Source organism: Heloderma suspectum, chromosome 1, assembly GCF_057233095.1.
Source record: "Heloderma suspectum isolate Gila_16-S chromosome 1, 16-S_ref, whole genome shotgun sequence".
In the NCBI taxonomy this organism is placed as follows: Eukaryota; Metazoa; Chordata; class Lepidosauria; order Squamata; family Helodermatidae; genus Heloderma; species Heloderma suspectum.
The window spans coordinates 126,989,278-127,006,375 of NC_139458.1; the positions used below are offsets into that span (position 1 = coordinate 126,989,278).

Genomic DNA, 17,098 nt, shown 5'->3' on the forward strand with positions numbered 1-17,098 from the left:
GCATGAAATTAGACTTATCACAGATGTTTTTTAATGTATTTGTACTTTCTCTTTCCTCCCCCCAGCCCCACACAAATGCCAATCCTACTCTCTACTGATTCCTCAGCATTGCCATTCTTTTTGAACAGACAGGACAGTCAATGGAGTTATCAAGAAGAGGTTGGTTTGGGAGAAAAGATGAGCAGTTTCGTCCTGGGCACATTGTTTGATATGGTAATGTGACACAAATCTCAGATAGGCAGTTAGAAATGCAAGGATTATTTATTATTTAAAGCAAAAGAAGCTGATCCCAAATAGCCCGACTCATAAAACCTTGTTACACTCATGAAAAACATTATTTTTACACAAATAAATAAAGAAAGTGCAATAGAAAATGATCAAAGAGGGCACAGATCAGACTGCAGAAAATAAGGCAAAGTGCTAAATTATTTGTGGGAAATGTCAGCATGTAAAGTCCCAATACATTCTTTCTATTGTTTAGCTCAAGGCAGTCCCATCCTTCACTTTATTTTTTTTTTAAGTGCCCTCCTGATATGCTTCCCAGCACTCCGCTCATCTTCCTTGGACTGTTCTGTGCTTCTTTTTTCTGTGATACTCTGACGAGTGCCTGATGGGTATGACTGGTCACATTCAGTGGTGAGACACTCACAACTTTCCACATGGAGGTAGCGGTGTGTCTTGCTGTTTCCACCAGGACATAGCAGTGTGATTTCCTTCATGACTGTCTTTGCCTCTCTACAGCAACTGCACTTGTGCTCCATTGAGTTGGCTTCCACAGAGTATCTGTTTTTGTAGCATGAAAACAAGGCACAGTTACATTGTGCTACACACTGGAGGTATGAGCAATTTTAGTGACTATGCAGCTGTTAAGGACTGGAGATAAGATATCTGAATACCAGTGGAAGGGGCTTCTTTCTTCCACCTTTTTTCTAGAAGCGCAAATTCCAGTATGGTCATGTAACATAAGATCAAGTACGATGCACTTTGAACACACAGTACTTAATCTATTGTCTCTTATTTTACAAAAAAGGACATCAATGCTAAGGTTTTGTTTTTGTTTTTTAAAAAAAAGGAGGATAAAAAAAAAATCCACGTATGATTGATCCTCAAAGTTGAGAATCAGCTTTGATGCTGATGTAGCATAATAGGTAACAGTGGAATCCTATAAATGTTTACTCAAAAGTAAATCCCACTGAGTTCAATGGGGCTTACTCCCATGTAAGTGGGTACAGAATATAAGACTGCAGACTCAAAGACTGAATTACAAATAAGAAAGTCCCCTATGAATATTGCCTCTGCTATGAACTCACTAAGGGCACAATCCTATGCATATTTAGACAGAGGAAAGTCGTACAACTCCCAGCATTCTGCAGCCAGCCCTGTTGTATAAACATGCATAGGATTGCACCCTGAGTGGCCTTAGGCAAGCCATTCTCTTTCTCTCTCTCTCTCTCTCTCTCTTCAATCCCCCCACTATACTGTGGTGATAATATAGATCTACGTTACCGGGGTGTTCTAAAGATTATGATCAATATACATGAAGCACTTTCAGCATGCAGAAGTAGAGTTGTACAAGAATTTAGTTTATGTTTGCAAATCAGGCAAACATGTCCCATTCACATGTCCTGGATGTGAATGCAAGCAAAAGCAACTTTTCTGAGAAAATGTGACAATTTTCTGAACTTGAATATTGAATAAGTTGCAATATACTGGATTGTTTTGTATACAAGTGTTTTAGATCAATGGTTTTCAGAATCTTATTGTCCTATTTGGTTTACGTACATTGAGGAAGTTCCACATCTTCCCTCGCACCGAGCCACAGAGACTGGTTCCTCTGAACGGCAACCACCATAAACAATGTAGTCCATTGTTTCAGCGGGAGAGCATGCTGGTGGCGTTTCCGGCACAGAAGGTACACCTGCAGAACAAGAGGTTTAAAAAGAACTTCATTCAAATGCTTTCAGATACGTCAAGGTTCTGGCTCTCATGGACTGAGTCACGGCTGCCAGCAAAATATTTGCTCTTTCTGTATATCACAGTGGAGAGCTTAAAACTTCATCTGATATTTTGCTCTATAGAAAGGCCCATGTAAGAAAGTCTACCTAGAATATCTACCTAAGTATGTGACAGCCTCAATGAATGGCAAAGAAATCAGGGCATAATCCAGCTAAAGTTGAGCACATGTCATTCTCACTGATTTAGATGGGAGAGTTAAACATGTGCTAAATATTTTCCCATTGAAAGCAGTGAATCCCAAAAAGTCCTTAGTTTTGACTGGATTTGTCTATTTCTTTCTTTTTAAATTAGTGACAGGGTTTGGGTGGGTTGAGGAGCATCCTGGAGGCAGGAGGAAGGAGTGATGGCTTTTTAAGCCCTAAGCAATAATTTCCAGAATTAATATGGGCTGCCTTATTTATTATACAGAAAAGGTTTTGGTGTCATGCTTACAAACAGAAACCATGTTTTATGGGGCTATGCACAGTAGCCATTTCTTTAACAAGATGCTAGAAGAGCAAAACAAAAACAGACCATATTATGAGTTAGATCCAGACTTAGGGCAGTATCCTATGCTGCTCTATGTGCCACCAGGACCCACTGGTAGTGCAACAGGAAGCTAGCCATTCTTAAAGCAACTAGAAATGACTGGAAACACTAGTTTCCAGAACATAGCAGGTCAGTGGAGCTTGCAAAAGGGAGCTACACTGACCTGTCCCAATCTAGAAACTACTGTTTCTGCTTGTTTCTGGGGTCCCGTTATGAAGCACCAGTGTACGAAGCTGGCACAATGGAATGAGTGGGAGCACAGCAGCAGTATAGGATACTGCCCTTAGTCATAGTTGGGATAGAGCTATTGAAAACAGTGGGACGTAACTTAGTGGTGACTAACACAAGTCTAATTGATCTCAGTGAGTCTACTCTTAAGCATGACTAACCTCTGGGTCCAACCCTATATGTCTGAAATGACAAACACATACATAAATGAGATATGATAGCGCTCTTCAAGTACTTGAAAAGTTGTCACAGAGAAGAAGGCCAGGATCTCTTCTCTATCACCCCAGAGTGCAGGACATGGAATAATGGGCTCAAGTGACAGGAAGCCAGATGCCGGCTGAACATCAGGAAAAACTTCCTGACTGTTAGAGCAATACAACCATGGAACCAAGTACCTAGGGAGGTGGTGGGCTCTCCCACACCGGAGGTGTTCAAGACGAGGCTGGACAGCTATCTGTCAGGGATGCTCTCTGACTTGGATTCCTGCATTGAGCAGGGGGTTGGACTCAATGGTTTATAGGCCCCTTCCAACCCTACTATTCTATGATTCTATGAAATATATTAAAGCTTCTATCTTGGTAAACATATAGCCTCTGATCTGAACATCACAAGCATAATCTAGTGCTGGAAGAAGATGAGGCTTCAGTAGCATTCTGCACACCTAAGAGAGATTCCAAATGTAAACATATTGCTACTAACAAATTATCCACTCTGCCTGAATTATGGTGATGATTGTCTTTATCCCTGCAGCACTGTTGTCTTTTGCCCAACAATGATCTTAATGGGGAAGAATCTTCCTTATATTTATACTAATAACAGGAAATCATTTACTGGTGGGGATGGTGATTGGGAAGTGAAATATGATCTATTATCTAATTGGCTTCTCAAAATATTTAAGGCTGAAACACCTCATGTACATTTAAGGAAATCAAATTCCTCTTGGAATTTAATTCACCATCACCTAACTCCTGGTAGAATTTAGATGTAATACCCCCTTTGATATTTTTTTGCCCCTTTGATTTTGTTTTGATAACTTCATACACAAAGTTTTCCTGGTCATCTTCTGAACAAAATGGCCACATTACTGAAGAAAACATATACCAAAGTAGCATTAAAACTTATACCAAAGAAGCATTAAATCGGTAGGGATATATCCCATCATGAAGTCGTATGATGTCAAACCATCAGGCTCCATGAGATAATTTTTTGGCCTTGTGGAAGTCAGTATTAACATTTGCCCCATGCCTATACCCTGCTCCTAACCTGCAACCTTTGTGTCTCTGCTGCCTCCTCTTTTTTCAGCTTTTGGCTCTGCAGGAAAGCAGGGTTTTTTTCTTACATGGTAACAAGTCGTTGAAGTACAGTTTAGCACACAGAAGCTGCCTTCTCTATTGAATTACTTGACAAGGGAGAAAAGAAGCTGTTTCCAGGTGTGTTCCTGGAGAAGCAGGACCTGGAAAAATCCTTTCCACTTCCCCCTACATTTCCAATGGTCTCCTGTCCTCAAACTGCTACCCATGGGGGGAAAAAGCCACCAAGAATGAGGCAAACTGAGTAATGAACCCACAAGATGTTCTTAAGAACTGTGTATCAAAAGCTTTGTAATTGTCAGTGCAATGATCCTGTTTGAAAGAGCCGTAAACTGAGTTTAGTATCTAGGACAGGGGTATTAAACCTCTTTAAGCCCAAGGGCCAATTCCATTTTGGAGAAGTTCTCGGAGGCTACATTCCAGTGGTGGGTGGGGCTTAAAGCATAAAGGATGGGATCAAAATACCCAAAATACCAGCGTATTTTAGCTTAAAACTCCTACTGTCAGTAACTATGCCTTAGGAAAGGCATGGCAATTTTTTGGAATAAGGACAAAAATGGCACGAAAGCTGGGAAACCACCAAACAATCAGTGGTTGGGGGAAGGAGTCATGGCACTCTCCCAGAGGGCCAGATTAGGACCCCAGAAGGGCTGGATTTTGCCCCTGTGTCTAAGATTCTGCACCCCAGATCTAAGGCTGGTGGTCCTCTAATCACCACTGCCACCACCACCTTTTATTAGGTTGTTTTCACGATATCAGAATATCATATTTCATTAATCAGAAGAATACAGCCATAAAGCTAAGCATCTGAATTCAGCAAAATGACAATAGTTCAGTATCGTAAAAGTGTGTGAACCTGTTTCTTAGAAATATAACTTTCGGCTTTATTTTTTAAATTGGAGGAACTGGACCTATTTATTTATTTATTATATGTGCGCGCATGCGCGCGCACTCACATACACACACACAGATGATCTGATCTTTTGAAATGCATATGTAATTGTCTTATTATACTTACATGTTTTACAGCAGCCACTAGGCAATAATGTAATAGTGCCCTAGAAAATAAAAATAATTGTATTACTGAATTGTATATCCACCTAGAACTACAAAATTGAACCTTACACTGAAGTGATGATTGAACTGAATAAAGCCTGTGCCTTGTTTCATGGGTCAAAAACAGGTGGGGAGGGTTTAAAATTTTATGAGCGTTCAATAGGATCTGTTGACATATAACTTCCTGAAGAAAGGGATTTATGCATGCAATTGAGATACAGCAAATACTTTCATTATAGTGCAAAAAAGAACATGCAGTTATTAGCTGCCTTTTAATGTTAACCTCTGTGTCTATATGATACCAAAGCTATCAATCATGCAAATATTTTAGCATCTTTTCTATTTTGGGGACCCATCACTATTAAAATCATTGATATCCCAGAATACAACTGAAAATCTAGCTGTATCATCTCTTGCTCATAGTGTGTCTGAATCAAATTTAAGAGTTTTCCCAGGATTGAACACGCATATGAGACATGTACTCACAGGTTGACATTTCTTCTCATTAAATGGTGGACAGCTAATCAAAGAGGTGGAGGAAATCAGCTGCGTATGGATCCTCACACAGCTGTAAACAGTACAGTTGTCCTTTGGATCAGTCTTTTGTTCACTAGGCTGTACAATATAAGGAAACAAATTCAGTCCTGGTGAGACATCTTCCTGCTTTCTAAAAGTGTCTCTCCTGACCAATAGCAAAGTAGTCATTATAGTGAAAGTGCCCTTGAGTGTCCTGGGGATAGTAGATCAGGGAGATATGTGGGCAGGGCTGAATTGTATGTATTGATTTGGGACCATCCAACCAGTTTCTTTCTTTCCACACTAGTTGCTTTCTCTCCTCCAGCAAATCATGATAATGATTAAGAGAATCAATACTAGTTAAGGAGTACTATGAAAAACAATACACTTACTTTTAAGATGAGGACATCATCACTTGTTTTTATAACACAGCTTGTCTGAACACACTTCCTGCAGCATTCACCAGGCTGTGGTAAAAGTGAATATCCCTAGGAAGAAAGAGACACACAGTCACAAAGTGCAAGTGAAACCAGCCAGCCACGTCCTCTTTTGGGATACTCCATTCCATTCCCTTTGCCAGAGTCAGACAGCATTCTGTGCCTACCAGGCATGCTTGGTTCTCCTCTGTGGGCTCTTTTTGGTTTCTCCCCTCACCTTAGGTTTTTTTCCCCTAAAGATTTTTTGTACTTCTCCAAACCTTGGGGTTTCCCCAAGCAGGGTTGGCCTCTGACATTTTCCTGCTTGAGGAAAAGGAAAAGATCCCCTGTGCCCCATTCTTTTCACAGAAGCCAACCAGACTAGCAGTTGAATCTTACTTCAGCACTGAAGATAGGAGAGAAACCTCCACTGCACTTGCAAACTACCATAGGGAGTGCAGATCAAGCCTTGTGGCACACACCGTTGAAAATAAGTATAATGCTTGGGCCAGGATTTAATATGTCAGCCATTTTACAAACACTGATAAGATAGGAAAGGATGTTCACACAACCCAGAATCCTGATCAGGCACACTTCACTTAAGCACCTTGTTCTTCTATAAACATTTGCGGCTCCTGTTTTCATTTTGTTTTTTAAAAGCTGCTGATGCTTACTGGTTCGCATTTCATGTTGCATGGGACCTGGTCACAATGGATGATATTCAGATGAGTACTGCTGTTTTGCTGCTGCGTACACGTACATTGCTGGCACTTCTCTCCTAGGATTTGTGAACCAGGCTGGAATAGAGGAGCAAGAGTTCATCTGTTAGCAAGCCACGATGTGAAACAGACCTGGTTAAATTAGTTCAGCACAAAATGACTACAAAAATGGAGTAATATGAGAATGGCCATTAGTGGCAGCAATTAATTCCAATTTTCCAAATGGGTTCTTGAGTCTCATTCCATTTCATTTTTAGCTCTTGCTAGTTTTTTATTCCCCTGAATATCTGTCCTGGCTTCATTCATGCTTTTGCTTTATTTTATGGTTTCAAACTGCAATCCTATGCATGTGCACTCAGAAGTAAGTGCCACGGTTCAATGGAGCTTCTTCCCTAGTAAGTGTGTATTGGACTGTATGTATAACATCACATTGAACTTAATGGGGCTATTGCCGAGTAGAAATGTATAAGATCGCACTCTTAGTCACTATGGAGCATTGATGTTTCTTGAAAGATTTAAGTAAAGTTGGATGTCTATCTGGGCTCCAAAAATGGATAAATTGCCTATTCGCTCCACAAAACATTTATTAGAAAATGACACTGGGAACCCAATGCTTTTCCTCCCGCAGAGACACCATTAAAAAGAAAGAGAAAGCTTACCTTGTATTCATTACCATTAGCCACACAAACCCCTTTGGGAGCTACAAAAAAAAAGAAGGCAATATTTAAAAGGCTCTGTATTTAAGAACAGCTAGATATTTTAAAAGCATAGGCTATTATAGAGCTCCCTGACGTGCTTCTTTCTACAGCAGGAGTGGGCAACTTTCAAGGCCTGGGGGAGCACATTGCCCCCCCGATTCCAGTGGGGCTGCACTCCTGCCCCCCACTTGCCCAACTGCTGCAATTTGGTGGCAGGGGGGGAAAGCCCCCTTTTAAAGGAAAATCACTGGTTTTCCACTGAATTTCAGTGGTGGCAGCAAAAAGGTGCTATTTTTCTTTAAAATAATCCCATTTTTGCACCACCAAAATTCAGCGGAACTGTGAATTGTGTAAATTCACATTAAAATGTGAACCCAACACATTTCTCACCCATACCTAATCTCATCATCCCAGCCCTGCAGGCAAGTGTTTTTCAGTGGGATGGGTGGATGTAGAGAGACAGAAATGTACAAGAACATCAGAGTACCATATCCCTTCTCTTTCCCTTGCATTGGCTAAACCTGGCCACCAAAGCCAGCAAAGGGATGCTCCCCCCCCCCTAATAATATTATATCATTTGTGAAAATATATTCCAGATCATAATTTGCTGAATTTCCAGGGGAAGGTAATCCATATATGTGTGTGTGTGCGCGTGTGTGTGCATACATAAACTGCCATATTGAAGAAAGCAATCTATATAACAGGTTATATGCTAAAATATTTTCCACATCTCATACAGTACCCAAATAATTGTCCATAATCTTTCCCCAAACCAATAAATGCTCATCATTTATTCTGAAATACTGTTATTTGATTATCATCCATCCTTGCTTTGATGTAAGAGGTATTCTTTTCCATTAAATCCACTTCCCAGACCTGACTTGATGGTCTCGTAAGCCCCTTCCAACCATATGATTCTATGATTAATCAACCAGTTGGGAAAGAGGGGAAAGTAATTCCTTAAAGGTGGTGAAGCCACCAAAAAACTATTCCAAGAATCAATCAGCATCACAAACTTTATTCCAGAGTTACTGTCAATCTAATACCCCACACCAAAGAGTGCAGCCTTGGCCAACCTGCCCTCTAGATGTGTTGGAGTGCAACTCCCATGATTTCCAGCCAGCATGGCCATTGGTCTAACACATTCTATCACAGTCTAACACATCTGGAGGGCACTGGGTTGGCCAAGGCTGCAATGGTGGTTCTGGCTGCACCTTCTTCTGCTAAAAAGTGTCTACCTCTATTATCTAGTGCTCATTCATGTGCAGAACAGGTTGTCTTGCATGGATCAGCTATAACATGAACACAAAAACTTATTTCCATGGCCAAATCCAGGAACCTGCTGCCAGTTTTAAAAGTCTGTGCATAAGACATTTAAAACTGTTTCTTGGAAAAAAAAATTTTTTAACGTGGTGTTTTTATTCTTTTATGCTATCTGCTGTTCACTGCTCCAAAATCTGCGGATGAGAAACAGTACACAAATATTGCAAATAAATAAATAAATAAATAAATAAATCTGGCAAAGGCCAAATCCAGGAACCTGGTGCCAGTTTTAAAAGTCTGTGCACAAGACGTTGTGCATTCTATAGTACAATAACAGTCATGCAGCCTTGTACTTCACCCAAGTGTTAGGCTGTGATCAAAGCAAAGTAACCTGGAAGTAAATTCCACGAAGAACAGCTGAATGTACTTGTAAGCTTAAGATTGAAGTGTGAAGCCAAACCTTCCAAAGTGTCCAGCTCATCCTTCCAAAATCCATTAAAGTAGACTTACCACACTGATAAACAGGACAGCAGTGGCCTGTGGGTGTGCCAGCAACAGCCTCAAACCCTGGATCACACCGAGGAGACTGGGCTGTGCAGTCACTGGCATTGCATACTGGGAAGCAGAAAGGAAACATGAAATTGCAGAGATATTGGGGAGTTTCTTAAATTGTTCTCAGCCAAGGCTATTGCACAGTGAAGCAACTTTGCATCTTGCAAGCAATTTAATCTGAGACTCCCCCATTGTTAGGGAAATTGATATTAGAAGTATTTATCTGGTTCTTAATTACCTGGGCACTCTTGCTGGCTAGTTTTCTCCATAACAAAATAGCATAAGAATGCCTATAACTGAGTCAGACCAAGAATCCATCCAGCCTCCTATTTTGTCTTCCTGTGTGGACAGAGGCTCTCCAACCTGTTGTAGCTTTGCTGCCTGAAAGTGGTGGTGCTAGGAAGTGAACCTACTATCCTCTTGCATATAATGTATTTGCTTCATCACTGACCTACTGCTCCACACTGAGAGCCAGCATGGTGTAGTGGTGAGAGTGCTGGACTGGGAGCCGGGAGATCTGGGTTCTAGTCCCCACTCGGCCATGAGACTCACTGGGTGATTTGGGGCCAGTCACAGACCCTCAGCCCAACCTACCTCACAGGATTGTTGCTGTGAGGATAAAATGGAGAGGAGGAGGATAATGTAAGCCGCCTCGGGTTCCTTGCAAGAGGAAAAAGGGCAGGATATAAATGCAATAAAATAAAAAATAAAATAAATAAATACTGCTTTACCACTGATCACTGCTCCACTACAGACATTTCACCTGCAAAGGGCTACTTACCACAAACAGTTTGAGAACAGCATTTGTCATTAGGATTGACTTCAGTGATCTTGTAGAAGCCTTCTGCTTCACACGGTGTTGGAATGGGTGTTACTGGACATTTATGGGGCTCACAGATGATGCCCTTGCCTCCTTCCAGGCAAATGCAGTCCTTGCAGTCAAACTGAAAGTTCTCCCCAAACTGACATTGAGGAAAAGTGAACATGTCAGGGTGCAAATGCCTACAGAGTAACAAGCATAATAAAAACTAATCCTGTCCATGAGTTTAGTGAATGTCTGCTGGGACTGATTTAAGGATTTCAGGAGATAGCCAAGGGGGCTAATAAATCAATTAGGTTTAATTTTTAGTTGAATGTTCTCAGTACAGAGTGTTAGGGACATTCTGTACTGTCTCAGTACAAAATTTGGGGGCCACCAAAGGGGGGGTAATTTGGGGGGCAGATACAAAAATGTTGGAAAGGTTCTGGGGCTTTCCATAGAGGTCTGTCTTTAAACAAACAAATGAATGAACAAACTTTACCCTTGTGCTAACACAAATGATGGTGACAGAGCTCCTCTTTGCAGCCTTTTTTCACCCAGAATGCCCAGATGTGACAACATTCTAGAGCATTCTTGGGGTAAATGGTGGCCAACACCTGACAAGAGGAGCTTCACTGCCACCACAACCAGCAGGCTAAAAATTAAGTTTCCCCACAGACCAAAAAAAGTCAAGATAACTGCTGCATTGCTGTCACCAACTATGGCAGCCTTCCCAACCTGATGCCCTCCAAACATAACAAACTACAACTCCCATCATTCCCATACTTGACCAAAAATATGGATTTTTTTATTTCTTGCCAAAATCTCCCCCTCAAAAACTGTGAGCAGGACAGTGAATTATGGAGGGAGTTTTTGTTTAGCCCTAATGATGCTAAGCTCTGAAAACTGCTTATCATCATGGATTCCTTGAGAAGCATCTTGAAAGCTGAATTATTTATTTATTTAAAAACATTTGTATCCTGCCCTATATCATTAAGATCTCAGGTGGTGTACAGATAAAATCAAATTTATAGAAAGTAATAGTTTTGACTTTGGTGATGGTCTAGATTAACAATAAATAATTTAAACAGCTAAAAGTATATTAAACCATTAAACAAGCTAATACCAATTAGAAAGCCTAAAACAATAAAATAGTTAAAACAATCTGCAACTTTAGGGAATTCAATTAGTCCCCAAAGGCTTTGGTGAAAAGCCATGTTTTAACTTGTCACCGAAACAAAACCAACATCTGCACAAATCAGGCCTCCAAGGGGAGGGCGTTCCACAGCCAGGGTGTCACAACAAAGAAGGCCCTCTTTGAATGTAAAATAAAGTTTTTAGGATTTTGCACTTTCTTTTCCCCAAGTAAAATAACATACAATGGGATACTTAGAATTAAGCACAAAATGAGCACAAAATAAAAGATGTGCACCTTACCTTCCTTGGTATATTATCTGGTCCAACACAACCTGTAAACAGAGCAGGGAAGTCTCCATTACACATGCCATTGTTCCTGATCAAAATGACTAATAGTGCAATCCTATACATGTCTCCTCAGAAGTAAGCCGCACCGAGTTAACTGGGGTTTACTCCCAGGTATACGATTGCAGCCTAAGTATGATTGAGAGAAAGAAGAGTCAGAACCAAAACTTACCGCAGGTTTTCACACAGACATCCACACCAGAGTCATAAAGTATTGTCCCTTCAGGGCAGAAACAGCCTTCCATCTGTTGTGTTTTGTTGAGTCCAATTAAGCTACAATACATGAACAGTTCTGGACTTATTCTCATATAGCATGACAGGAATATGAATTTATCTATATCTGTATCTGTATCTACATGCACACACAAACACGAGCAAGCACACACACACACACACACAGACTGATTGGCCACTGTGTGAACAGAATGTTGGACTAGATGGACCCTTGGTCTGATCCAGCATGGCTCTTCTTATGTTCTTATAACAGAAATAACACACACACAGAGATATTTAACAATTCAAAATTAAACACTTCTAGCCATAACTTCCTGAACTACCAGTGGAGAAAGTAATAGTTTTGACTTTGGCAACGGTCTAGATTATTGTGCCAGGATTCTGCTGCCTTCTAGGGGTTGTATGGGTGTCATATATTTATTTGTGCTGAGCACTGGAATCAGCATTTAATCAATAGGGGTCAACGCAAGGAGGGCAGGGATGGCTCAGGGGAAGAAGACAGGGGGTTGTATCCAATGGTGTCAGGGGGTTGTATCCAATTTTGGGGGTGCATGGGTGAGGAGAGCAAGGAAGACCCATTGCACAAACAAAATTCATTCATATGTTATTGGATGTAGCCCAGGGAATTCCACTATCTTTCAGGTAAGAGAGAGCTTACATTATCTGACCAGTAAGATTCAAGACCCCTTCATGGATCACTGCCTTGTTGTGGTGAAGGGGCTTGCGTAACTCAGTGAAGCGATAAGCTATGCCGTGCAGGGCCACCCAAGATGGACAGGTCATGGCAGAGAGTTCTGACAAAATGTGGTCCACTGGAGAAGGAAATGGCAACCCACTCCAGTATTCTTGCCAAGAAAACCCCATGGAACGTATCACAAGGCTAAAAGAGATGATGCCGGAAGATGAGCCCCTCAGGTCAGAAGGTGTCCAATATACTACTGGGGAAGAGCAGAGGGTATTTCCAAGTAGCGCCAGAAAGAGTGAAGCGGCTGGGCCAAAGCCGAAAGGACACTCAGCAGTGGATGTGTCTGGTGGTGAAAAGAAAATCTGATGCTGTAAAGAACAATATTGTTTAGGAACCTGGAATGTCAGATCAATGAATCAAGGTAAGCTGGAGGTGGTCAAACATGAGATGGCAAGATTGAACATCGACATCTTGGGAATCAGCGAACTAAAATGGACAAGCATGGGCGAATTTACTTCAGGTGACCATCATATCTACTATTGTGGCCAAGAATCCCTTAGAAGAAATGGAGTAGCACTCATAGTCAACAAAAGGGTGGGAAAAGCAGTACTGGGGTACAATCTTAAAAACGATAGAATGATCTCAGTACGAATCCAAGGCAAACCATTCAACATCACAGTAATTCAAGTCTATGCCCCAACCACTGATGCCGAAGAAGCTGAGGTTGATCGGTTCTATGAAGACCTACAACACCTTCTAGAACTAACACCAAAAAAAGATGTCCTCTTCATCACAGGGGATTGGAATGCTAAAGTAGGAAGTCAAGAAATCACCGGCATAACAGGCAGGCATGGCCTTGGTGCACCAAATGAAGCAGGACAAAAGCTAATAGAGTTTTGCCAGGAGAACACGCTGATCATAGCAAACACTCTTTTCCAACAACACAAGAGGCGACTCTACACATGGACATCAACAGATGGTCAATATCGAAATCAGATTGATTATGTCCTTTGCAGTCAAAGATGGAGAAGCTCTATACAGTCAGTAAAAACAAGACTTGGAGCTGACTGTGGCTCAGATTATGAGCTGCTTCTTGCAAAATTTCAGCTTAAATTGAAGAATGTAGGGAAAACCACTAAACCATTCAGGTATGACCTAAATCATATCCCTTATGAATATAAAGTGGAGGTGAGGAATAGATTTAAGGGATTAGACCTGATAGACAGAGTGCCTGAGGAACTATGGACGGAGGTCCGTAACATTGTTCAGGAGGCAGCAACTCAATCCATCCCAAAGAAAAAGAAATGCAAGAAAGCGAAGTGGCTGTCTGATGAGGCTTTACAAGTAGCTGAAGAAAGAAGGGAAGCGAAAAGCAAGGGAGAAAGGGGAAGATATATCCAACTGAATGCAGAGTTCCAGAGAATAGCAAGGAGAGACAAGAAGGCCTTCTTAAATGAACAATGCAAAGAAATCGAGGAAAACAATAGAATGGGAAAGATTAGAGATCTTTTCAAGAAAATCAGAGATCTCAAGGGGACCGTTTTGTGCAAAGACGGGCATAATAAAGGACAAAGAAGGCAGGGACCTAACAGAAGCAGATGAGATTCAGAAGAGGTGGAAAGAATACACAGAAGAACTATACAGGAAAGATCTGAATGTCCCTGATAGCCATGAGAGTGCGATCACTGAACTTGAGCCGGACATCCTAGAGAGTGAAGTCAAGTGGGCCTTAGGAAGCATTACTAACAACAAAGCTAGCAGAGATGACAGTATTCCAGCGGAGCTATTTAAAATCCTAAAAGATGATGCTGTTAAAGTGCTGCATTCAATATGCCAACAAATTTGGAACACTCAACAATGGCCGCAAGACTGGAAAAGGTCAGTTTACATTCCAATTCCAAAGAAGGGCAACGCCAAAGAGTGTTCAAACTACCGCATAATTGCGCTCATTTCACATGCCAGCAAGGTGATGCTGAAAATCCTACAAGCTAGGCTTCAGCAGTATGCGAACCGAGAACTACCGGAAGTACAAGCTGGGTTTTGAAGAGGTAGAAGAACTAGAGATCAAATCGCCAACGTTCGCTGGATCATGGAGAAAGCAAGAGAATTCCAGAAAAACATCTATTTCTGCTTCACTGACTACGCTAAAGCCTTTGATTGTGTGGATCACAACAAACTGTGGCAAATTCTTAAAGTGATGGGAGTACCAGACCACCTTACCTGTCTCCTGAGAAACCTGTACGAGGGTCAAGAAGCAACAGTAAGAACCAGACATGGAACAACTGAGTGGTTCAAAATTGGGAAAGGAGTACGTACGACAAGGCTGCATATTGTCACCCTGCTTATTTAACTTATATGCAGAGTACATCATGAGAAACGCCGGGTTGGATGAATCACAGGTCGGAATTAAGATTGCCGGGAGAATTATCAACAACCTCCGATATGCAGATGATACCACCCTAATGGCAGAAAGCGAAGAGGATCTAAAGAACCTCTTGTTGAGGGTGAAAGAGGAGAGTGCAAAAGCTGGTTTGAAACTCAACATTAAAAAAACTAAGATCATGGCATCTGGCCCCATCACTTCCTGGCATATAGAAGGGGAAGAAATGGAAGCAGTGACAGATTTTACTTTCTTGGGCTCCAAGATCACAGCAGACAGTGACTGTAGCCATGAAATTAAAAGACGCTTGCTCCTTGGGAGGAAAGCTATGGCAAACCTAGACAGCATAGTAAGAAGCAGAGACATCACCTTGCCGACAAAGGTCCGTCTAATCAAAGCTATGGTTTTCCCAGTAGTAACGTATGGCTGTGAGAGCTGGACTATAAGGAAGGCTGAGCGCCAAAGAATTGATGCTTTCGAACTGTGGTGCTGGAGAAGACTCTTACGAGTCCACTGGACTGCAAAGAGGTCAAATCAGTCAATTCTAAAGGAAATCAACCCTGAGTGCTCATTGGAAGGACAGATCCTGAAGCTGAAGCTCAAATATTTTGGCCACCTAATGAGAAGAGAAAACTCTCTGGAAAAGACCCTGATGCTGGGAAAGACTGAAGGCAAAAGGAGAAGGGGACGACAGAAGATGAGATGGCTAGATAGTATCACCGATGCAATGAATATGAACTTGAGCACACTCCGGGAGAGAGCGCAGGACAGGAAGGCCTGGCGTGCTATGGTCCATGGGGTCACAAAGAGTCGGACACGACTGAACGACTGAACAACAACAAGATTCATGGAGTTACTACAGGTCAAAACTGACAAAGTTGCCTTTCTTTTGTGATGGCATTCTTGCATGTTCCTTTATATGTGAAATAATTTTCACATATGAGCATGGTTAATAGGCATATGAAATAATATTTTCCAGTGGTGACCCTTTCCACATCCATCTGAGAATCAGCAAGTGCTGAGTAATGATGAATTGGCCAGTGTACAAGTTGGGATTGCATTCCCATGGTGGGCGAGTATGTGTATCCCTCCACTGCAGTGCACATCCAAAATAAGTTCCTACGTGTGTTCAGATATACTCATATACACCTCATTAATGTGATCCTTCCCCCTCAATATGGGGTGAAATATCATGTGATATGTGCTGATGCGTGTAGAACTGTATGCATGTAACATCTGTGTCACATATTACCCCATATGTGCAGGGTGTGTGTATGTGCTCCCTCCACTACCACATGTACTGGATCCCTGGCCAGATGAATGTGTGAATTGTAGACCAACTGGTTTATATGCATGTTTGATGATTTGGGATTTCTAGGCCAAACACTGTTGCTTCAGGAGTTTCCAGCAGCTAGAACAGCAATATTGTGTTTTGGACTACCAATAAAGGGATGGGAACTCCACTGCATTAGATGCTATACAGATAGAGTTGTATCCAATGTTAGTCCTACTTAGAGTACACCCACTGAAATGAATGGAAATTACGTCAGGCTAACATTGGATAGAACCCATACATTATACTAAACAATGTACCAAATAATTTATCACATCAGTTAATGCAGACAAATAGCACTGAGACTAGACTGTCAGAAAAGTAATTACCCTGATTTGCATGTTTCCTCTTCAGAAGGACCACAGGCTTTGTAAACTTTGTTAGATGCACAGTGGACAGCTAGAATAAAAAAGAGAGATAGAGATAACGGATGCAAAAGGATTAATGATATTCACCCGGAGGGTTCTCTCTGAAATTGGTAGCCACATATAACTATTTAACTGTTGACACATTTCAGCCAGGAACAAGACACAAGGATCATAATCAAGCCACTCCTCCCCTTGTATGGAAGGCAGGAGCCACATAAAAGAAACCTGGTGAGTAAGCAGCAAGGAAGAGGGTCTGAAGGGGAGAGGTAAGTAAGAGGGGATAAACTGGCCTGTTTATACTCTCTCTTCCCTGCACCCTCTCCTTTTTCAATGGCCAGTGACAGCATGTGATGGTGCCCTCCTCTTCTGGGAACATTCAGTTACCTAACCTATCCTGCACAGGTTACCTGCATGAGAAGAAAGACTAGTTTTCCATTGCGCAAGGAGGTGCCATCATGGAGTAGCAATGGAAAAAAAGGAGATGAAGAGGGACCTGTGACTAGGGAAGTCAGAGA

At 41.6% G+C, this 17,098-nt stretch overlaps 1 protein-coding gene across 1 annotated transcript in view; it reads right to left on the reverse strand.

Annotated features, from left to right (window-relative positions):
- Nucleotides 1–237: 237 nt before the first annotated feature.
- MUC2 (mucin 2, oligomeric mucus/gel-forming) overlaps nt 238–17,098 on the reverse strand; it is a 102,100-nt gene continuing 85,239 nt past the window's right edge. Inside the window, exons 45-56 of the mRNA XM_084851535.1 lie at nt 16,545–16,614; nt 11,756–11,856; nt 11,539–11,570; nt 10,084–10,264; nt 9,261–9,365; nt 7,449–7,489; nt 6,745–6,867; nt 6,047–6,142; nt 5,625–5,753; nt 5,101–5,140; nt 1,783–1,918; nt 238–783 (exon numbers count right to left, since the gene is read on the reverse strand). Of these exons, the coding sequence (XP_084707661.1) occupies nt 501–783; nt 1,783–1,918; nt 5,101–5,140; nt 5,625–5,753; nt 6,047–6,142; nt 6,745–6,867; nt 7,449–7,489; nt 9,261–9,365; nt 10,084–10,264; nt 11,539–11,570; nt 11,756–11,856; nt 16,545–16,614 (1,337 nt within the window). The 3' untranslated portion in view covers nt 238–500. The remainder of the gene's footprint in view (nt 784–1,782; nt 1,919–5,100; nt 5,141–5,624; nt 5,754–6,046; nt 6,143–6,744; nt 6,868–7,448; nt 7,490–9,260; nt 9,366–10,083; nt 10,265–11,538; nt 11,571–11,755; nt 11,857–16,544; nt 16,615–17,098) is intronic.